General features: G+C 49.1%; 1 protein-coding gene across 1 annotated transcript in view; it reads right to left on the reverse strand.

Annotated features, from left to right (window-relative positions):
- Positions 1 to 21775, reverse strand: part of LOC147426994 (serine/threonine-protein phosphatase BSL1 homolog) — a 69595-nt gene extending 47820 nt beyond the window's left edge. The window contains exons 1-2 of the mRNA XM_086499103.1: positions 20680 to 21775; positions 20494 to 20554 (exon numbers count right to left, since the gene is read on the reverse strand). Coding sequence (XP_086355229.1) covers positions 20494 to 20554; positions 20680 to 21145 — 527 coding nt within the window. The 5' untranslated portion in view covers positions 21146 to 21775. The remainder of the gene's footprint in view (positions 1 to 20493; positions 20555 to 20679) is intronic.
- Positions 21776 to 23774: the final 1999 nt, after the last annotated feature.

Below are 23774 nucleotides of genomic sequence, written 5' to 3' on the forward strand. Positions count from 1 at the left end.
GTAGTGACCTTGTAAGCTGTCCTATACGCCCATAAAGCAGTCTGGAGTTTCAAATCCCACTGGTCTGGCTTCTTCTGCACAACCTTAGTGAGAATAGTCTTAATTGTCTTGTTACTACTTTCAGCCTATCCATTGCATCTGGGATAATAAGGAGTAGATTTCCAATGCTTAACGGAAAGCATATCCAATAGAATTTGCATGGTGTCATTGATCAAATGTGTTCCTTGGTCTGACACAATCTCTACCGGACATTCATATCGACAGACAATATTCTCAAATAGAAACCTTGCAGTGGACTTTGTTGTGTTGTCAGGAAGAGCCTTAGCTTCAACCCACTTAGTGACATAACAAGTAGCCATTACTATGTACTTGTTCTTCCTGGGGGTAACCTTCTTAAAAGGTCCCATAAAATCTAATCCCCATTTCATGAACACACCCAGTGGTTGTACTGGCATTAAAGGAGTCATATCTGCAGATGTAGGTCTACCCATTCTTTGGCATATGTCACAAGTCTTACAAAAACTTCTAACATCAGCAATTAGTGTTTGCCACCACAGGCCAGCTTGCAGAATCTTCTTGTAGGTAACTTCATTGGAAAAATGTCCACCAGATTCGCCATTATGTGCTTCTGAAATAACTTGCATTCTCCCTTCCATAGGTACACAACGCCGAAGTATAGCATCAACACCTAATCGATAGAGTGACCCTCCGATGATAGTAAACTTCAAGCTTTTGATGACCAAAGCTTTCTTATGGTTCTGCTTCCAGTCCTCTGGAAAAGCACCTTGAGAAAGAAACTAATAAACATCATACCATTCAGGATCAACTGATTCTCCGGCTTCCAGCTAAAATAAGTCAGCGTCCACTGGTTCATCCCTCAAGGGTACTTCTGAATAACCTTCCGTACTTCTTGACAGAAAATCAGCTGCATAGTGATTCTTGCCAGGCTTACGAAAAATTCTGAATTCAAACTCCATTAGGAACATCATCCACCATATCAGCCTGCCTTGAATAATGACTTTATTAATCAAGAACAGAAGAGCCTGATGGTCCACATAAAAATGGAACAACTTCCCTAACAAGTAATGCTTGAACTTTGTAGCACTGAAAACCATTCCAAGGGCTTCTCGCTCAGTGGTTGTATAACCTTGTTCAGCCTGACTGAATCTGCGACTGGCAAAATAAACAGAATAATCAGTCCTTCCGTCTAGCTAAGCCAATATCACACCCATTGCCAATCCCGAAGCGTCCACATGTACATGGACAATAACATCCCAGTTTGGTTGCCTAAGGACTGGTTTACTGATAATGGCCTTTTTCAGATTCTGAAAGCTCTCCTCACATTCAGTAGTCCAAATGAACTTACTGGTCTTCTTTGTGAGTTCGTATAATGATACTGCTTGAGAAGCAAACTTATGCACAAACCTTCTGGGCATTGAGCTGCGAAATGGCCGTACTTCCCAAAAGTGTAGCAATTCATACTCCGACTCTGGAAGTTGCCACGCCCTCTGTCTCGGCCCATACCCGTTTGGAATCGGCCGCGTCCTTGACTAGTACCACTGGTACTAGTACCTGGTCTCTCCTCTTGAGATGCTTTGGCGGGTTCTACTTTCACTGGTTCAGTATAGGCTACCACTGACAGGTCTTTGCCCTTCTTAAAGTGATGAATCCTAATACCACAATTGTTCCATAAATGACCAAAGGCCTTACAGTAAGTACATTGTGGGCACTCGTTGGAGATATGGTCCTTGGATCTGCATTTCGAACACCAAGTTTCCATCTTCCGAACTCGTTGTCTGGTGTGGCTAATCTCGGCAATCTGTCTAGCCATTTCTTCAATCTTCTTAGTCCAGGATCCCTTCTTTGACTTATCCTTGGACCGTTCATTAGAGCTGTTTCAGAGCTGCTGTACACTTCACTGGAATCAGAACTATCAGTAGCAGAGCTACTGCTACTGGATCTTCTCTTTTTATGGCTCTTTTCCTTCTTGGCCTGTTGTTCCAGCTTCAGTGCCCGTTATACCAGATCATTGAATTTCTTGGTTGGAGTTGGTACCTCCTGCTCCCTAAGCTTTTTGCTTCTAAAACCATTCAAAAACCATGCACGCAACCTCTTCTCGGATGGCGGTTCTTGTAACTGCCTGGTTAGCTCCTTGATTTTTTCCACATAACTTCGGACTGACAGATTCCGTTGCTTGATCTTATCCAGTTCACAGAGGATATCTTCATCACCTCAATTGTCGGAATACTCCAGTCTGAACAGGCGAGGTAATGGTAGTACCACTTTCTCGCTGCCTCCTTCAAGGTTTGCGGAAAGTATTCCCCCAATCATCTTCATCAATATTTTTCAGTTCAGCATACTTCTCAAAAGCCTGTATGTGAACGTCTAGATCATCCTTCTTACCTCCCTTGAATATTGGAAAAGAAATTTTCAGGGAAGATGTGTAATCATTCCGATTACCACTGATTCTGCCCGCTTCTCTTCTTAGATTCAGAACGGCGCTTGGGAGTCTTCTTACAGTTGTCAATATCGGCATCCCAATCAATATCTGTTTCTGTCTCTGTGTCAGTGTCCCCTCTGGCCTGTCTGCTAGAAGTGCGGTGACTACCTACTTCCCTTGGTACCCTCATCCCCCTGCCTGGACCGAGAACTCTTGGCTTTCCGTGCTTCCCTTTCTGCCCGTCTGCGTCGAGAATGACTGCAATGCTGTGAGTCCTACGTCTCATCAGCCTGACTATGCTCCTCCTGAGCCTTAGTGTCAGTCACCTTCTCTTGCTTAGGGCCAGACTCTCTTCCCGACTCCTCAAGAATAGGATCAACACGGATGGTGGATTTTCGGCCACGACTGGGTTTGGGTGCCATTGCTGAAAACTTCCAACTGGGAGCAGAGTATTTCAATCAACGAGCTTCAGCTCGAGCCACCGTGACCACCAAAATGGAATTGAAGCTGATCTCTTGAGATAGCTAATTCCAGTGTTAGAAGATTTCAGCTACTGGTGATGTATTAGTTCAAACAGTAGACTGGACAAAGAATCAGAAACTGAACTGGAATTTATCTACTCGAATAAGAACCAGACTGTGTACTGAGAATAATATCAAGATTCAGATTCAGAGTACTGAATACAAAGTAAGTGTAACTGGAATACCTGCCGTGATTGGAATTACAGATGAAAGATTACAGTGAATATGATGTGATTTACACATAGAGTACAGCCAACAACAACTGCCAATGATTGACAACTCAAGTACAAATGCCGCCAAAATGCTAACCCGACTATGCTCAAGATTATGCTAACCCAAATGCCAACCCGATTACAATGTAATGGGCCCTATTTATATACCTTGGGTTTACCATGGTAATTACCGTAGTAATTATTGCCTAATTCACTCCCGTCTCATAAGAGAGCGTTCCCACTTAGTGAAACTGTCTCAGCCGTCTACAGTATCTCATGCTAAGCTTTGGAAAAAGCCGCTCCTTTCCCTTTTTCTTGCTCAGGCCTGCCTTCTCAAAACGTAAGAGCACCCAATCGTCTTCCTTTAATTTCAAATCGCGACAGTATCAAACTGCTGCCTTCTTGTATCTTTCTTGAGATTTTGCTAAAGCCTCCCGAGACATTTGCCAAAAGCAATGTCCAAGTCCCTCATGTACTGGTCGGCTTCAAAAATCTTATCTTTCGTGCTTAGGACGGTGGAACCTTCGTAGCACCTTCAATAATCTCAAATGACGCCTTCCCTGTCGAAGAGTGGATCGTGTTATTGTAGGCAAATTCCACCAAGGGCAAAAACTTTTCCCGTTGAGTCTTCTGATCAGAAATGTAAGACTTCAATAAATCCAATACGACTGAATTTAAAATCTCACATTGCCCATCTGTCTGCGGGTGGAAAGATGACGAGAACCGCAACCGTGTGCCAATGTTCTCCCAAATAGCCTTCCAAAACAAACTCGTGAATCGGGGATCTCTGTCAGAGACTATTGTCTCAGGCATGCCATGTAAGTTGGATATCTGGGCAATGAACAGTCTCGCTAAATGATCCGGCTTGACTATTTTCTTCACTGAAATGAAATGAGCTTGCTTGCTAAATATGTCAATAACAGTCCAGATACCATCGTGCCCACTCTGTGTCTTCGGGAGATCAAAAATGAAATCCATAGCAATACTTTCCCAAGGGCGGGTGGAAATGGGTAAAGGCTGTAACAATCCCGGTGCTTTATGCCTGTCAAACTTGACCCCCCCCCCCCCCCCCCCCCCCCCCCCCCCCCCCCCCCCCCCCCCCCCCCCCCCCCCCCCACCCCCCCCCCCCCCCCCCCCCCCCCCCTCCCCCCCCCCCCCCCCCCCCCCACACCCCCCCCCCCCCCCCCCCCCCCCCCCCCCCCCCCCCCCCCCCCCCCCCCCCCCCCCTCCCCCCCCCCCTCCCCCCCCCTCCCCCCCCCCCCCCCCCCCCCCCCCCCCCCCCCACCCCCCCCCCCCCTGCTGCCTCCCGTCCCCTGCCTGCCCCTCGCAGTGCCGCCCTGCCTACCTGCCCGCCCGCTCTCGCGCGCCCCAGCCACTCCAGCCCGCCCCTCTGCCCCGCTTGCAGCCGCCTGTAGCCCGCCTCGCGCTGCCTCCCGCCAACCCGCAGCGCCCCCCTTCTCACGCCGCCATCCCCCCACCCCTCCCCCCACTGCCTCTTTTTCCTCGCTTTGCTGCCGTTTTTCTTCCCCCCCCCGGTCCGTCTTCGTCAATCTTGAAGGACCTGCACTTGGCTCTGCATCTCTGTTACTTCAAGCAGTGCTCGGCGTGCTCGGTTGCAGAGCGCCTTCACCGACCGCTTCTTCGCCACAGCAGTAGACACAGATGGAGGCTCCAGCTCCGCCACAGAGGGACTCATCCGAAGCCCCCTCGCCCGACCCCGCTGAGCCCACCATTCGACTTGCTCTTTCGCCGACAGAGCAAGCGAGCCTTGCCGCAGAGGTAGAGCGCTTGCAGGCGACTTTTGTCATCTGCAAGGTTCTCGGCACCCGTCCTAGCAGAGGAGAGCTGCGAGACCTTCTCCAGGCCCGCCTTCTCGCAGAGGTGGGCAAGATTTTGGATGTCTAGATCCTCGGACGGGGGTACTACCAGATCGAGTTCGAGACTTCCGAGATGGCCTCCAAGGTCATAGCTATGAGTCCACTGGCCATCCGAGCATCACGCGCCCACTTTCGACAGTGGCGACATGGTTTTGACCCAACTTCGGATGTGCTAGTAGAGGAGGCAGACATCCCCATCTCAGTCTGCTTTCCGGGTTTACGGAGGGAGTACCTTCCACTTCTCTCTAGGATTGGCTCCGCCATCGGGACTGTCCTGGAGACACCTCGTACGGCAGCATCATTAGCTGCCAAGGCGGCTGGCATCCCTTCAGTTCGAGTTTTGGTCAGAGATACCCACACGCTCCCGAAGGTCATCCTTCTGCCTCGAGTGAGTGGGGGTTGGTTTAGACAGAGTGTGGAGTACTCGGGTCTCCCGAACCAGTGCTTCATCTGCAAACAGATGGGCCATCTAGCGAAGGCCTGTCCACGGAGGAGGCCACGACCTGCACCTCAGCCTCAGCCCCAGCCTGCCAAGGCTAGGCCGCAGCCACAGCCAGCGGCACAGCGCACAGATTCTGAGCCACCCTCCAAGCCTAGGGCTCCAGCGGAGGAGGGATGGCAGCAGGCCCGTGGCCATCGACGCCAGGGGCCACAGCAGCAGCCTGGCACTCAGAGTGGCCATCAGGTGCCTACTCAGCAGCAGTGGGTTCCCACGGGGAACCGCTTTGGTCCTCTTGAGCAGGAGGAGCCCCCTACGCCAACCTCCACTTCCGCTTCACCCTCGCCAGCCACCCCACCTTCAGATTTCCCCTCTTCCTCCTCATCCCCTCCCCCGCCCTCTGCTCCCGCCCACTCCCCACCTCGTCCCCCTGTCTTTGTCACCCCACCCCGTTTCGCTTCTCCCCCGCCTCCCCCAGCTCCTTCTCCCCCTCCTCCTGCTTCAGTGCCACAGTCGACTCAGGAGAATGGTCCCTCGCCGGCAGCTAGGAGATCTCTTGGTAGCGTCTTTGCCACGAGTCGCCTAGCGAGAGAGGGTCAGCCCTTCTTGCGGCCCCCTCTGCAGATTCAGACATCTTCCCTTGCAGCTATCCCTCCTGGTCTGACGAGCATTGACCTCCGACGCCGCTGGGATTTCTTCGATTACGGCTTCACTCGCTTTCTCGACGATTCCGCACCAGACCACGAGGCAGCCTGCTTCAGGGTCCACGCTCTGTTCCTCGCCGCTAGGGGGACAAAGGCCTTGGACTCAGCAGTTGGTTTCTCCTTTCCCCTCTGTGGTCGGACCGAGACAGAGTGGTCCCTAGACTCAGTGGTGGGATGGTTGCATACACAGGTTCTCGAGTTCTCTCACCACATGGGAGAACTTGGAGTTACAGATTTGCTGCAGACTTTGTGGCCACTGGCCAAGTTTGCGATGACACCCCCAGACTCAGCAGGATGTAGGCACATTGTGGTGTACTTTTTTGCTGATGCGCAGTGTTTGCCTTGCTATGTATACATTCATGAGGACTCCTGGACAGAGGAGGTTGCTTTACGCACGGCTCGCTCTGCATGGGCTTGGGCCAAGCACTCACTACAGGCTCGCCTATCTAGCGGACGCTCGGATGCGGATTACTCCCCATCCAAGCCTGCCTCGAAGATAACCCGTCTTGCTGCTGTAGCAGCATCTGTTCTCTCTCGCTCCCCATGAGGATCGTCTCGTGGAATGTGCAGGGATTAGGTGGGCCCCAGTTTCAGCGACAACGGGGCCGATTGCGTCAGGAGCTTCAGCGTTGCCTTGTGGGAGGAGAGATTGATCTCCTTATGCTTCAGGAGCACCACTTGTCCGAGAGCCGCATTCGGCGATGTGGTCAGATTTTGCGGGGACGTTATGATACCTTTTGGTCAGCTGCTTTTGGACATGGAGGCATCCAGGGTGGGGTATGTATGACTATTGCAGACTCATTGCAGCAGGCCATTGTGGGCACAGGGATTATTGTGCCAGGCAGGGCTCAGTGGATTACTTTGCAGGTTCAGGGTGGCCTTGTGGGCTTCCTGAACATCTATGCGCCCAATGTGGCGAGTGCTCGTGCAGAGTTTTGGTCACAGATTGTTGAGTCTTTGCCACAGGTTGACCATTGGTGTGTAGGAGGGGACTTCAACATGTTGGAGGACCCCTCTGACAGGATCGGAGGCAGCCATGCTACTATACATGGAGTCGAGTTAGCAGCTTGGGAGAGGTTGTGTATGACTTTGAGGGTCTCGGATACATGGCAGCATTCTGGCTTTGTGAGGCCTCCAGAGAGTCTTGCCTTCTCCAGGTCGGACCGCAGAGTGGGAGGAGTGAATCTATCGCGGATAGATCGCTTCTACACTAGTGACCACTTCAGTGACTTGGGGGGATCAGTGGGCATCCTGGCAAGGACATCCTTCTCGGACCATGCACCAGTGATCCTCACAGTGGCAAACACGCAGAGGAGTGGGAGCACGATGCTTCGCATCCCACAGCGGGTCTTGTTGGACTCAGCACTCAGAGAGAGGGTAGAGGCTCTCTGGACAGAGGGCATGGACAGCCAGGCTCTACCTGCAGACAGAGTGGCCTTAGGCCCAGCTCAGCTTAGCCACTTTTTTCTCCAAGAGTCTTTGGCTCGACGGGCTGCAGCAAGAGAGGAGGAGCAGCGTCTCAGACGAGGCATTGCTTCACTACAGAGGATGCAGGAGCAGCATCCAGACAGTCCATGGTTGGAGGAGCAGTTACAGCAGGCTCGACAGGAGCTTGCTTGCACAGAGGAGAGGCGCCATGAGTTTGCCTTTCACCGACAGGCATCTCAGTGGACTCAGGTGGGTGACAGAGTGACAGGTGTTTTTTTTGAGACAGTGGGACCTCGGCACTCGCATACCAAGGTCAATCAGCTGAGGAGACCCGATGGGTCAATTGTTTGTGAGCCTGAGGATATGCGTGCAGTTGCTACTGACTTTTACCGTGAGCTACTGTCGGCTGAGCCCCAATCAGAGAGACAGGATGCATGCAGGGAGCAGGTTTGGGCGCAGATGCCTTGTCTTGTGACTGAGGAGATACACCAGAGGCTAGAGCTACCTCTTCAGCTTGAGGAGCTGTACACGGCTCTTAGGGCCCTCCCTCGTGGTAGCTGTCCAGGTGAGGATGGGTTTACTCCCAGCTTCTTCTTGGAGTACTGGGACCTGCTTGGCCCAGATCTTTGTAGTGCCTTTCAGTACATTCTGCACACAGGAGTGATGCCCGATAGCATGAGTGAGGGCCTGATTTACCTCATTCCGAAGGAGGGTGGCTCCTTGGATGAGATTCGACAGTGGCGCCCCATCACCATCCTCAACTCAGCCTACAAAATTCTTGTCAAGGCTCTGAGTTTGAGGATTTAGCCACTTTTAGAGAGCCTTATACATGGGACTCAGACAGGTTTTGTCAAGGAACGCAGTATCCTTGACAACATCTTCACTTTCTGGGAGGCTTCTGCCCTGGCACGTCTCCGTGGGAAGGACCTTGTGATTCTTCTTCTCGATTTTGAGAAGGCATACGACAGAGTTGACTGGGACTTTCTAGAGGGCACGCTTCGCAGGATGGGCTTCTCAGATGCTTGGATCAGAGGGGTGTCAGCTTTGTACAGGCAGGCTCACAGTCAGGTGCTTTTGGTAGGAGGTAGAGGTGAGCGCTTCATGCTCACACGATCGGTCAAACAGGGTTGTCCTCTTGCCCCCTTTCTCTTTCTGTTCTATGCGGAGGCGATGAGCAGATTTTTGGTGTCACAGCAGGTAGGTTTGAGGGGCTTAGCACTCCCTATACGGGGAGATGAGCTTCTGGACGCTAAGTTTGCCGACGACTCAGCCTTGTACTTAGAGGGCCAGGAGGCCAATTTACACAGATGTGGGCAGGCTTTGGAGACCTTCTGCTGTGCATCGGGCGCATTGATCAACTGGAGAAAGACAGTGGCTTTCTCGGTTGGTAGTGCTCCTGTGCCAGATTGGATGCCAGGAGAGGGTTTCAGGTGGATTCCTCCAAGGATTGCAGTTCGGTACTTGGGTTGTCAGGTTGGTTTGGATTTGTCCCCCGCGCAGCAGATTGCTCCTCTCCTCCTGTCCATCAGGAGAAAGCTGTTACATTGGAGCTCAGCACGACTTTCGCTGGCTGGTAGAGTAGTAGTTGCCAACCAGGTGTTGTTGGCGACTATGTGGTACATCACTTCTTGCTGGATCTTCTCGAGTTCTTGCATCAGCCAGGTAGAGAGGCTGATCAGGAACTTCCTTTGGTCAGGTCGCGACACTCAGATTGCCCGAGCCAAGGTGGCTTGGTCGGTCATCACACTTCCTTGTTCTCAAGGAGGGCTTGGGATCATTGATCCAGCACAGCAGAGCAGAGCCCTTTTTGGGAAGTTCGTCGTCAGAGGACTTCTTCCAGGCGAGGAGCCCTGGAAGGAGTTCTTGCTGCAGAGGCTTCGTGCCAGGGTCCATCAGTCAGGAGGCCCTTGGCAACCGTCGACCAGATGGATCTTTAAGGAGTTGCGCCGAGTTGGTTTGAGCAGGAGATTGGAGGACCGATTCGCTGTGAGTTTGCTTCGTTCTTGGGAGCTATTACGGCGTGGCCTAGAGCAGAGACAGCCGACGTGCACGGAGGAGCGCCTACGGCAGCCCCTCGTCTGGAACCCCATGGTTAGCACTCAGAGAGGCCACTTGGTTGGGAGTAGGCCTCATGTTTCTTGGGGTCCCATGGCAGCAGGTCCAGCGCGCTCTCTAGGTGACTGGCTAGAGTTCACAGGTTTGTCCGAGGAGGTGCAGGTTGTCCAGCTACAGGGCATGAGAGGGGTTCAGAGCATGTGTCAGGACATCTCAGAGTCAGTTCCAGCTGAGTGGCTCACGCCTCTCGAGCCAGTAGCACCCCGGTGGATGGGAGCCTTCACACGACTGGAGGTTCTCATTTCAGTCAGGGCTTGCTCAGAGACTGTCCCAGCCCTGTTCTTCGAGCTTCAGGGTGGGGGACGATTACAGCGAGTTCCAGTCGAGGCCCCGCAGGTAGCAGAGTGCTGTTTCCAGAGGATCCGAGTTGTGGGCATCTATGGGAGGACTTGCGTCATAGACCCTGACCCAGCAGCTCTTGAGACAGGACACTGGAGGCTATGGGCTTGGGAGTGCTGTCTGGCACGAGTACAGTGGGATCCTGTGAGTGGCTATGGAGGGACCCCCTCTCTTCTGCAGACCGCCCAGGAGTCCCTTTCTTTCAGTACACTGTTCGACTTGGACGTCATATACTTGCAGCACAGAGAGAGGCCCGCCCCGCTGCAGCACGTCATTGGCAAGAGGAGGGCCTCACAGTTGAGTTCTTGGCAGCTTTTTGGCAGAGGCTGTGGGACTCCAGACAGCCGAGGCGTGTCACTTTGTTCAGTGGTTGGTTGCACACAGAGCCACAACAGTAGGGAGCTGGCTTGTGCATAGTGGTCTCTCGGCCGCATGTACAGCCTGTGACCAGTTGGTGGAGAGTCAGCGACACTGTCTTTGGGACTGTCCCTCGGCCCAGCAGGTGTGGCTACGAGTTCTTCGGCTGATGCCTGCCCTCTCCACGGCTCGACAGTACACTTGGGGGACAGCGGCTTGGTCCACCCTCACGGGCCCGGCACTTCAGTTTGAGCTATCTTCCACCAGCAGGATGATAGTGATACAGGGGGGGCGACCTACACTCCAGCCTGCTACAGACCTTACTCCACAGGAGTGGTGCAGTGAGAGAGAGGAGTGTTGGGAGTTCATCAACGGCCTAGCTCTCTGGTTCATCTGGCGGGCCCGTTGTTTCCGCATCTTTGAGGCTCTCCCTGTGCCACAAGCAGAGATTGTTCGAGACTTTTGGCTAGAGCTGATCCATACTCTCAGAGGACAGCTTGAGGGACTACAGGGCAGCTCCGACCGCATGCGGGAGCGCCGCGAGGCTTTCCTTGCTTTCCTTCGACTCTGGCGCCCTGGGCCTTTCTACACCATGGTCCAGGGGGTGCTCAGATGGCACTACTGTCCACCTGTGTGGCTTTTCCCTCCTCCCATCTCTTGATTTAGCCCCATTGTATATATGCTGTTTTTTCATTGGGAGAGTCTCCCCATCATGCTTGTTGTAGCCCTCTCTTGCAGAGGTGGATGTAGCCCTATGGGCAGTTTTCATTAACTAATAGAAGGATCTTTTTCTCGAAGAAAAAAAAAAAAGGTGGTGCCAATGCCACGGTGACCCGCAAACGATGGACAATGGCATTCAGTGTTAGGTGCAACGGAAGTGAATGTTGAACTTTGCTCAAGATGAGTGCTCCAAACTGTGCTCAAGGGTTCCTTTTACTGGGAGAGCCTTCCGTTCCTTTAGTGAGAGAGTGCAATGGACACAAAGTGGTGAACACTGTGAATGAAGGTGCTGAGACTGAGAAATAGAGAGAGAAGAATACGACACCAGAATGTTGTCAAACCCTCCTCCGAAGGCCCCACTCTCTATGGCGAGAGCGGTCTACTATCGCACAAATCTCTACAATGCTTGGACTTGTCGACGATGTCGATGTCGATGACGATGAGGACGACGACAAGACGGGCTGAAATCTGCAAATCTTTATCTGCTGAATTCTGACTCTATGTCGGTGACGACGTTGATGGCGACAATGCGACGACGACGCGCTGAAAACGCAGATGCTGAAATCTGCGTTTTCTTGGCTGAAACTGCAACCTGTAGCTGATCTGACCGTGCGGCAAAGATCTGCTGCAGGATGCGAGGTTTGGGGGTTCTACTGCGGAGTCTTGATGCTGAAAACTGAAACGCTGATGCTATTCGGGGACTTGTCGCGATGAATCTGCAAAACGATAGTAGGTCATGCTGATGCAAAAACGCTAGGGCTGAATTCTGATCTTGTTGAGGAAATCTGCTAACGCTAGGGCGGATCTGCTATCCTGCTGTTGTCGGGGCTGATCTGCAATGCAAAACGCCAGGGCTGGTCTTGGTGGCAAAAACGCTAGGCTTTGCAGATGACTGAAAACGCTAGGTCTGTTCATGAAGGTGGTCTTGCTAAGAAGGTGCTTGTTGAACACGAAGTTCCTGCTGCCTCTTCTCTCCAGAAAGTGCTAGCGCTAGGGTTTCTTATATACTTGCATGGCTAAATTGCCCTACCCAGTTCCCATCAAAAGTCACTTAAAAATAATGAGTGAAAATTGGCTAAAATAGGGAAAATAGGTCTATGCATTGTAAAAATGCTCCTGATGGGTTTTGATGGAAATTGATGATCATGCTGTGTACCAGAGGATATGCATCTATTCTAAGTGTCTGGACATGCACGGTTTGCGAACAGACTCACAAAAGTGCCAGATCACTTCCTAAGCTGGCTAACTGAACTAAACTGAACCCATGTCATGAAGTAGCTTGTTCGCGTACACATAGGGTTAGATGTGCACGTGACATTCAGTTAGAACCTTTTCCCTCAACGGTTGTGTAACGCACAACATCGTTTTCTTCATCAAGTAGCCATCCCGTATGGAATATCCCATTGCTACCTCCCCTTTCTGTATTCGACTTAATACATGTGAAAAATCTGGATCCGTGGCGTACTGATCGACCATGTCCTCGAAGCTATGATGAATCGCAGAAATCGCTAAGACTAACGGCTTCCGGGACAAAACATCTGCCACCAAGTTCTTCTGTCCCTGCACATGGACAATCTGGAAGTGAAACTGTGACAAGATGTTAGCCCACCGCATTTGCTTTTCCGAAAGCTGCTTCTGTGACAAGAAGTAGCGTAAACTCTGATGATCAGTGAAGACTATAAAATCAGCTGCGAGTAGGTACTATCGCCACTGAGTAAGAGCATGGATAACCGCCAAAAGCTCTTTCTCATGAGTCTGTGCTGTCAATTCCGACCTTGAAAACAATCGGCTCTCATAGGCAATGACACGGCCTTCTCGCATTAAGACTGCACCCAGACTACCACCACAAGCATCGCAATATACTTCGAATGACTTTTGCAAATCCGGCAAAGTTAAAACTAGTCCCGTAGTCAATTTCTCTTTCAAAGTCTAAAAGGCAGTCACCTCTGTGGGTCCCCACGAAAAAGGGACTCCTTTCTGTGTCAGAATGTGCAAAGGGGAAGCAATCTGTGCAAACTTTCTAATGAACCGCCGGTAGTAAGAACATAAGCCCAAGAAGCTCCCAACTTCATCTACATTCTTAAAATCGGGCGAATCACGTATAGTCTCAATCTTGGCCGCGTTCATATGTACTGCTGCTGCTAAGACGATGTGTCTCAAAAAGTGTATTTCCGGTAAGAAAAATTCACTCTTCTAGGTGTTGATTACTAACTTGTGATCTCGTAATGCCTGAAAGACCTGTAGCAGATGGTGTCTATGTTTTGCTTCATAATGCCTGAAAGACCTGTAGCAGATGGTGTCTATGTTTTGCTTCATCCTTGGGGAAGACTATAATGTCATCAAAGAAAGTGCCAACAAAAGATCTGTACTCTCTGAAAATCCTATACATCATTCGGTTGAAAGTCACTCGAGCATTTGTAAGGCCAAAAGGCATCACCAAAAATTCATATAAACCGAAGCTCGTCCGAAAAGCTGACTTATAGACATCCCCCGGGCACCGGCGCGATTCGGAGCTGATGATATTTGCTTTTTAAATCGATCCTGATGAAACAAGAGGATCCCTGTAACTTGTCAAGAATATCATCGATCCTTAGAATCGGAAATCTGTTCTTGGTGGTGATTTTATTGAGAGCTCTATAATCAATGCACATTCTCCAAGATCCGTCTTTCTTTAAAACCAACAACACCGGAGAGCAGTAGGGTGAAGTACTCGGCTCGATAAGACCCTTTTCCAAGAGGTCTTTCTCTTGGAGTGAAAAATAAAGCAATCAATTTTTCTCTCTCCTTGCCCATGCGTGGAGAAAAGCAAGCCCATTGCGTCGCTGGGAGACTGGAAAGCAGCGCAATTTCCGCCGTGAATCCCGCCACAATTTCCGGAAAGGTCTGTACTGCTGCCACGTGTCATTTGCCGCCAAAGTTAGGGTTTCCACCACATTTAGGGCTTCAGACAGCAGTTAGGGTTAGGGTTTCCAGAAATTAGGGTTTCTGCAAATTAGGGTTTCTGGCAGAAATTAGGGTTTTGCAAAAATCAGTGTTTCTGCTCTCGGTAGCCACGTCATCACTTTGTGACATGCTGCCCTTCGCACCTTGGAGCGTTCCGAAAACCGTCCTCCAAAGAAGGCGACATCAAACTGTCGTATAAACTCAAGGCCTCAATGGGCGTCCTCGTAGCCTGAAAACTTGTCAAACCTGATGGCTTGATCCCCTTCCTCGAACTCATGGGTCTTCTTGCTCATGTGTTCAGTGTCAGAAGAGGACGAGCTTGTCAAAGGTGGCGGAAGATGCAATGAAGACAAGAACTAGCTCATGATCCGGTGGGCACCTCGACTCCGATCTAGAACACCTGCAATGCCAAACACATGAACAAGGCACACCTATGGAGAAGAGAGATCACTGAGGTAGAAAGAGCCAGGACATCTAAGATGTGAGAGAGAGAGAGAGAGAGAGAGAGAGAGAGAGAGAGAGAGGATTGGGAAAGGCTCTCCATGCTGATAACTGCTCATACAAATGACCAAGAGTGGTCGGGTACGGAACTCACATGCCAACTCGATAGACCCAAGGTGCACACAACTGCGACTGCTATTGACACTGCCGATTGCTACTGCACATGAGACCACTAACACGGTCTCCACATGGGCTGCCCTAGCCTCCTGAGAAAGCGAGGCTCTGGCGCGATCTCCTCCTAGCAAGAGAACTGATCTGGAGAGAAGAACATGTCTCACGTAGAGAACATGAAACAATGAACATGTCTCACGTAGAGAACATGGAACCTCCTCTCCAGTGTATGCATCTCTTGTTGATCACATCGTCTCCGTATAGATGCTCTGTGAGGAAAAACACAAGGAATGCCTCTACTGCCCATCACCTGCCTTACGTTGCTGCCATACTCATGGTGGAGAAAAACGCTTGGGATGGGAGCAGCCATCAAAAACGCTAGGCATGATCCGCCCCCCCCCCGGCCTCCATATTCCTAGGGCTGCCCAATGAGGGCGCCCTGTACCACAGGGACACTGCACACATGCCATCTCCTGGTGCCCTGCCCACACATATATACCCACCCACATCCAGGTCAGCCAACTGTCCACCAGCCCCCACGACCTGGGAAAATGAGCACCAGAGGCTATATAAGCAGAGGGAAAAATACTGCCAAGGCTCGGAAAAATACCCCCAGCCTGCAGGAACCTAATGGCCATGGAACCAAGCCAAAACCCGAGGCTAAAAATGGCTAGACACAACCCGACACGAGAAGCCTACCTCACACTGGCCAGGCACAACCACAAAACAGCCCTCAAGGCTCACTCCCCAGCACACCTCCCTAGGAGAAACTCAAACCGACTAGATGAACCAAGAGAGATGCATGAACACCCCCTCTCAGCTCTTGGAAAGGAAGTCGGACCAGGAAGATGGAGTGAACAATCTGCAGCTATAAAGAGAGGGTTTCGTGGACGAGGATATCTCCTACAAACTCCGAAGTGAAAAAGTATCTTGTAGTATACAATCGAGCTGCTACACCCAAAAGACGTCCGGGAAGTAAAACGTTGCCCGCCGCTGAAAGTATATCCAGCTCTACATAGAATCTCCTCAAGCCAATTGACTCACAAGTTGCACAACCAACATCTACAGAAGGTACTACTGTTGATCACTCACAGAGAATGCATCAAAACTGAGGGTAAAGGCATAAACTACTCGTATCCGGATCATTTCCCAACTCCACCCTCGAGGAAAGGGTCGAAAATCCGCACCTGCAGTCGTATACCACACGCCAGAAACGCCAAGCTACTACGGGAAGTCCAAAGAATGGGACAAACGAGGCTAATGAGGAATGAATTGTCCAATGACGAAGATCCAAAGAACTGCACCAACCACCATATAAAATGAGGAACTGCAAACTGTATCCAAAGGAACTGCATCGAAACTAAGAGTGAAACTACAACTGATCTTCATCTGTCTGAAACACCACCCGAGAGAATATCACCCCACTCTCAGAGTGAATCGAGAATAAACATCCAGCAAAAAAGGATCACACATCAATACTGAGACTGCAGAAAAGGAACACACATCAATATTGAGACTGCAGCTCATACTGCAAGATCAAAAGAAGATTCTACTCCCAAGCTCTGCAAGAGAAGGGCAAGGTGTTGTAGAAAGCCACCAGATAGACTTCAATCCTATCCGCTGCACATGGAACCACAAGAATTATATGGAAGTAATCTGTGGAAACTGACTCCCTCGCTGGCTCACATCCCCCTCTGAAGGGAGAACACCCGAACCATGGATAACTATCATAACTCTCCAACAATCTCTACTTGTGTAACTGGATCACCCAAGGGATAGACAAATCCCAAAGAATATACCTATGGAACCTGACACCAAATCTGGGAAAACCAAGAAGAGTGTCTCCCCACTATGAAGAATGAGGCTAACTGTAATTGGTTCCTAGTCCGAGAAGGACCACTATCCACCTGTACGAAATAACATGCCACTCTAAGAATAAGGGTGTTGCTTGAATGCTATAGTCTCCAAGGATCGATCTGGAGGACGAGGCATAGGAACTATTGCTCGGATGCACTGGGAAGGGCAACCGTCACACCACAAATCCGAAGACGAGGCAACCATCGAAGTGGCTAGAGAAGAACATCCTCCAAGATGCTAACTACATTGTGGGCTAAAGCACACCATCCAAAGCCGCAAGAAATGGGCAAGGGAAACCAAGGACTGGAAGACACCATGGATAGTACTCCGCTGAATGGAGCACCAGAAGTCAACCGAAGATAATAACCTAGAACTTCCCTCTGAAAGAGAAGCATCCTCAAAAGTACGCTCTGAGTTAACAATTGTCTCAATCCCACGTCAGAACATAGCAAACATTGTCACTGAAAGCTCAAGAGCTGAAGCTGAGAACTCTCCCCAAGATAGAAAGTTCCCCTTCCACTCAATCCTGGGAAAAGAGAATGAGTACCACCAAAAAGAAATCTGAGATAACCTGCACTAAAATTGCTTCCTCTGTAACTAAATAGCAAGACCTAAATCTCATGGAATTCGAGACTCAAAGAGAATCACACCGTTGGTAAACTCGGACTGCAAAGAACACGAAGACCTAAAAGGTCGTCACCTAAGGATCATGTTTGCCAAAGAAGCCGTCGAGGTCCAAAGCAAAACTCCATGACATCAAACCAAATGTCCGCCACCTCTCTACATCTGCCAAGATCGACCCTGTACATCGACGAGATACCAGATTACATTCTACGAGCAGGTGCAGCGGGATCAGACTTAGCAGGAATACCAGTCCATATTATGCTCTATGCTGATGATATCATTCTAGTTTCTAAGACACAGGAGGGACTACAGAGCCCCCTACGAGCCTTGGATGATTTTTGCACACATCGAGGGCTCACAGTGAACCTTGGCAAGACCAAGGTCATGATCTTCCACACATCCAGGACAGTTCGGAGCAAAGCAGTACTCACAGCAGCAGGCGTGTTAGGTGCAACAGAAGTGAATGTTGAACTTTGCTCAAGATGAGTGCTCCGAATTGTGCTTAAGGTTCCTTTTACTTACGAAAGGGAGAGCCTTCCATTCCTTTAGTGAGAGAGTGCAATGGACACAAACAAAGTGGATGAACACTGTGAATGGAAGTGCATGAGACTGAGAGATAGAGAGAAGAGAATACAATACCAGAATGTTGTCAAACCCTCCTCCAAAGGCCCCACTCTCTATGGCGAGAGCGGTCTACTATGATTGCACAAATCTCTACAATGCTTGGACTTGCCGACGATGAGGACGACGACGAGACGGGCTGAAATCTGAAAATGCTAATGGCTAAAATCTGCAAATCTTTATCTGCTGAATTCTGACTCTTATGTCGATGACGATGTCGATGGTGACCGTGCATCGAGGATCTGACCGTGCATCGAGGATCTGCTGCGGGAAGGTGAGATTTGCGAGGTTCGGGACTTCTTCTACGAGTGCTAACTACTGAAAACTGAAAACGCTGATGCTTGTGGGGATTCCGTCGCGAAGATCTGCAAAAACGCTGAGGTGTCTGCAAATGCAAAAACGCTAGGGCTGATCTTTGTCTTCTGCTGCTGCCGGTGGTTTGCAATGCAAAACGCTAGGCTGATCTGATAGTTTCTGTCGCCAGGATGATGCAGAAGCCAAAACGCTGGCTGCTCTAGTCCAAAAACGCTAGGTGTTGCAGTCTCTTGCAAAATGCTAGGCCTCAGTGGGGTTCTGCTGAGAAGTTGCCTATTGAGCGCGTGCTCCTGTTGCCTCTTCTGCCAGAAAGTGCTAGCGCTAGGTTTCTACTTATACAAACTTAGTAAATTTGCCCTACCTAGTTCCCAACAAAAGTCACTTAAAAATAATAAGTGAAAAATGTCAAAAATAGGGAAAATAGGTTTAATGCACTGGAAAATGCTATTGATGGGTTCTGACAGTAATCTGATGATCATGCTGTGTGCAACCAGAGGATATGCACCTAATCTAAGTGTTTGGACATGCACGGTCTACGAACAGACTCACAAAGGTGCCAGATCACTTCCTATTCTAGACTGACTTGACTGACTGAACCCTGGTCATGCTGTAGCTTGTCCACGGACACACAGGGTTGGATGTGCACGTGACAAGGCGGGCAGGTCAATGTGGTTGATTCATATGTATACCTGGGGGTGACTTTCACTGGCACCACTGGCAGATTTTCCATAGCCCAGGCAACCCGAGACCGGCTTACACGAGGATATGCAGCGCTGTCCGCATCAGCATCTCTATGGTCACACATAGAGCGCCCACAGATCATCATGATCTCTCGTTTGCACCACAGCAAACCCTCAGTACCACATGACATCATCAGAGCAGAGCTAGTTGCACCCCCGATGCTAGTAGAGGCCCTCTTTCAGACAGTTTGTTTCATCCAGCGCATGTGAGAGCTCCCACCAGACACTCACCCGCAGAGCTTTTGAGACATTGATACAGCTGCATCAAGAGGGGGACACGAGGGCATGGTACTCAGGTCATAGAGTGGTTTACATCCCATGGCTTGGACATCACGGAGCTGCCATAGATCCTGTCGGAGAACTCGATTCCTCTCGATGTGTGAGAGGCGTATGTGAAGGGAGACATGGATCACACCCAGAGAGTCTCTTCCTACAAAGAGACAGTACTACAAAGACCACTTCCTGACCATTCTAGCAGATGGGTTCATCCAGAGACCGAGATACATGGATGTCTACATGCCACATAGAGTACGGGTCGCCATTGGACAACTCAGAGTATCATCACACCAGCTAGAGATTGAGGCAGGTAGAGCTGCACATGTTCCCAGAGCAGAGAGGATATGTTGACTTTGCATAGCAAAGGTTGAGAGCGAGGAGCATTATGTATGCAGATGTAGAGCATATGAGGAGATTAGAGGTAGATATCCAACCTTGTTTGCAGATCAGCCCACCCTACATCAGATTTTTGAGTCCAGAGACCAGCGGCAATTCGGCCGTTGCTTCATAGAGGCACAGCAGCATCGGGACTCCCTCCTCCAGGCGGCATCAAGTGTGAGAGATGAGAGCTAGACAGCTCACGGACTTTTTCCAGAGGCCCACAGCAGCACCATCACCTCCGACCATCCAGAGAGGAGTGACTCTACAGCAGGCTGAGAAGGTCCGAGCTCGCAAACGCCCACGTACCCATGGACGTAGGGCACCTCGCCTACACCAGAGAGAGATTCAGGAGATTGAGGAGCACTACTAAAGATCTTTGGAGGAGCGACGCATTCGAGCTTTCGCAGATCCAGCCGCCATCTTATTCGGATTGTTCACACCCTATCCGCCCATGCATTATGTATTACATCCTGACTATGGGACTGGATGGAGCTAGAGATAGGATAGCATCTCATGTTTGTATTTACCCCAGCATATAGGTTTGCATCTTTCCACAGTTTTGGAGCTCCCCCCCAACTCTTGTATCACTTACCTCCTCCCCCAATCATTACACAGGATAGCTTACTTTTACTTTTGTACCTTTTATCCTTTATGGATACATAGAGAACACCCACCTCATGTACTTTGATTTGTCTCATAGGCCGACTTCGGCCTTTTTATAGACATTAAAAATCTCAATCTCTCTCTCTCTCTCTCTCTCTCTCTCTCTCTCTCTCTCTCTCTCTCTCTCTTCTTCTTCTTCTTCTCTCTCAAGCCCCAAAAACTCTGCAAGCTGATTTCAAACATTCAGCCTCAGAAAATGTGCATATAGCTTGCATCAAAACAAGAACAGCTGCAACATGTATGGAAAGACACGACGCAACCCTCTGGCAACCAATTCATTTTTTCAGAAATTCTTGAGCAGAAACATACCTGGTCCATTTGTTTGAAAGTATATCATAACAATGCACATCATTGGTCACTCCTGCTAACCCTGTTTTGACCAAAAGGGAAACATGTTTCGCTAAGAAAGTTGAGTTTAGACCTGTCATTTAAACAATTTAAGTCGTGGAAACCTCAGCCTGAAAAAGATTTTTCAGGAGTAAAGAAAATTCTTACGAATGCCAGCTCCACCCCCGATGGACTGAGGACCTGCTGCCTGAGACCCATCCTCGATTGAATTGGCACCACCAAAGAGTATAATCCGTGGACCAATAAAATTAGGTGAGTTCTCATCCCCAACAGCCAGCACTGCAGTTAAAGTATGCCCACAGCGAGGACCTGGATGATCTGTCTCTGTATCAGAAAGGTATGCAATGGAATCATATGTTGGCGCCGGCCTTGGTCCCATGGGTAACCTAGATGGTGAGGTCCCTACATGCTGATGCTCATACTCATTCTTCTCAACCTCCTTGTGACCGTCATCTGTATTTTCCGATGTGGGAAGGTGAGATGAAGGTGGAAGTGGCGATGGTGGAGACGAGGGTGTTGAGGGAGGAAAACCCTGTTGTTCTTCTTGGTTTTCTTCCTTTTGTTTAAGCTCAGATGCAGCTGGATTGCTGAGTGTTCCATCATCTTCTTCCATGTTGATGTAAACGCAAAAGGCCAAGTGGCATGATCGTGCAGAGCAGAAAGACAACCTAAAATCCCTGCTTTAAATTTTGTTGGGCCGAAATGTATGGAGCACGGAAGAAAATTGATTTCGCCCAGGACAAGGCAGAAAACACCAAACCAAAGAAACAGAGATTGGAGCAAATTGTCTTAATTGAAGAGAAACCGCTCCAAGAATATAAAAACAATTCTAAAATCGGTGCTGAAGAACAAGAGAAAGGGTTTTTATAAATGTACAAGAGGCTGCATGTATCAGCAGCGCGAGGACCCAATTGATTTGCAAGCACGTGGTGGAGGCGGAAGAGCCAATGGGATCGGAGCTGGGATAAAAACCATAGCCATTCTACTTCTGCACGGCGTTTTTGACAGAATGACTCCTCTGCAATTCAGATTTCCACGACACACTCTTGTTCTTCTTCTTACATCAGCTGCTGCTACCTCTCGATTCTAGCAGGGAGACAGGTGACTCCTGATCTTTGCCTGCAGCTGGCGATGGAGATCGACGATGAGCACGAAAGAGAAAGGGAGACGACCTTTTCCTTCTTTTTGTTTGCCATTCACCCAAAAAAAACCTTTGCTTTTTATCCTCCTCCCCGCCGGGAGCTTTTCCCCTCCCACCTCTTGCCAGTTGTACTCATCATCTCCACTTGATTTCCTGCTTAACCTTTGGCAAACTTCTTCTTTATTGAATACCCTCCAGCACTGTGTCACACGCAAAATCCTTGCCTCTGCAAAAAAGGTTAAAATTGTGAGAGGAGGAGTTGTTCAATGATATGGCACCAAACTAAACGTACATCGCTTTTTCAGCTCAAAATGTTGATCTTGTTTTCGCCTCCATAGCCTACTTCGCTCAGTTGGAGACATTCCAAGAGGAAAAGCATGTATATGAGCCCGTGCTTCGTGTTTGAATCTCCAACCCAAAACCGAGAACAAGGAGTAATGTGATATACGAGGGACAGTAGGCGCACAGATTTGAACTCATCACGCACACCTCCAATGCTCGCCACGTAAACCAACTCACCGCTTTGCTTGACGTTGAGACGGAGGCAGCGTGCAACAATAATGGGGTAAGACATCACTTGAATTGGGGGCCGCCATTCTACTAGCCCCCTTACCTTAGTAGGAGTTTCAAGAGCAAATATGAATCAAGAAGCAAGTTGAAGCTGAAAGTGATACATAATAAGTTTATAGTAGGCATAAGATTCAAATGGATCATGAAAAAGAAGGTGGATAAAAATGGAGATGTGGGAAGGCAAATATGTGGAAACTTGCGTACATAAGATAACTTGTGCCGATACTATCCTGGTTTGTAATGTGGCTCCATTACTTTACACCCAAGGGGATCACGTGGACCTATTTCTCAAATTGTGTGTAGAGCATGCCGATGAGCATTGTTTAAGACAAAGCACTGTCACTCAATTTGGCTCTTAAAAATGTCCTTTTTTGAGACTAATAAGTTGTCTAAAACTCTCTCCTAACTTCACATTTGGGCAAATCTCCACCACCCAAATCTGCATTAATCTTAACATCTCTTTATGCACACCCAACCCAACCCATCGTTTGAGTACTCTTGCCTTTTTTTTTAAAGACAAAACAAGTTATCTCATTCACTCTCCTGATGAGTTTCTCTTCTAAGCTAGTAAATCTCCATAAGTGTGTGTGCAATGGACAGTCAAAACAGGGTAGTTGTCCTTACTCATAGTTTTCCTGGAAGCATGATTCAAAAGGTTGGTTGTGAAAGCTCTTTAAGGTACTTTGGCCTTTTTTAAGTAGTGCATGTAGCTCTATGTAGCTCGGTTTCTTGGAGTACATTAACAAATGATTCAACAATATGACTCCCTATGTGTCTTAATTGTCTTGGCCTATCAATACTTTTGTGTTTGAAGATCATCTAAGTTCTCATGCATTCAGTTTTGTTTGGTTGTCTATGGAACCTTCATGTGCACTGAAAGGGCATAAGAAAAACTAGAATAGTTTTTGCAATATAATTATCATCCATATGTCTAATGGTAGCAGTTTTGGTGACTAACAAGAAGTGCATAGAGAGAACTCTCTCTCTCTCTCTCTCTCTCTCTCTCTCTCTCTCTCTCTCTCTCTCTCTCTCTCTCTCTCTCTCTCTCTCTCTCTCTCTCTCTCTCTCTCTCTCTCTCTCTCTCTCTCGCATTGAGATATCAAGCTCAACACATGGCTCCTGGATGATGTTTCGCCTACATTTATCACTAGCACCACATAACGGACACGAGGGTCATTGGCATTGATACTGTTCTTAACTTCGCACATTGAGATATCAAGCTCAACACCACCATGGAGCTCCTATATGACTTCTCGCCTACAGTTATGGCACAACGTAACAGACACGAGGATCATTGGCATCGATACTATTCTTAATTGTGTCATCTTTTCCAAACACTTTCACAAAATTTGGATCTCATAATATACTAAACTCAATAAATCAATTATTCTACAATAAAAGTAAACACCAAACATGAAAGAAATAATTGAATTAACACAAAGTAAAGATTGCATCCGATATGACATTGGGTACCAACCATCCCCCTCAATCAATCAATTAAGTAATCACCTTCCACCTCGAACTAATTCAC

The sequence above is a fragment of the Adiantum capillus-veneris genome, chromosome 24 (genome assembly GCF_014529385.1).
Source record: "Adiantum capillus-veneris isolate H3 chromosome 24, ASM1452938v2, whole genome shotgun sequence".
Taxonomy (NCBI): domain Eukaryota; kingdom Viridiplantae; phylum Streptophyta; class Polypodiopsida; order Polypodiales; family Pteridaceae; genus Adiantum; species Adiantum capillus-veneris.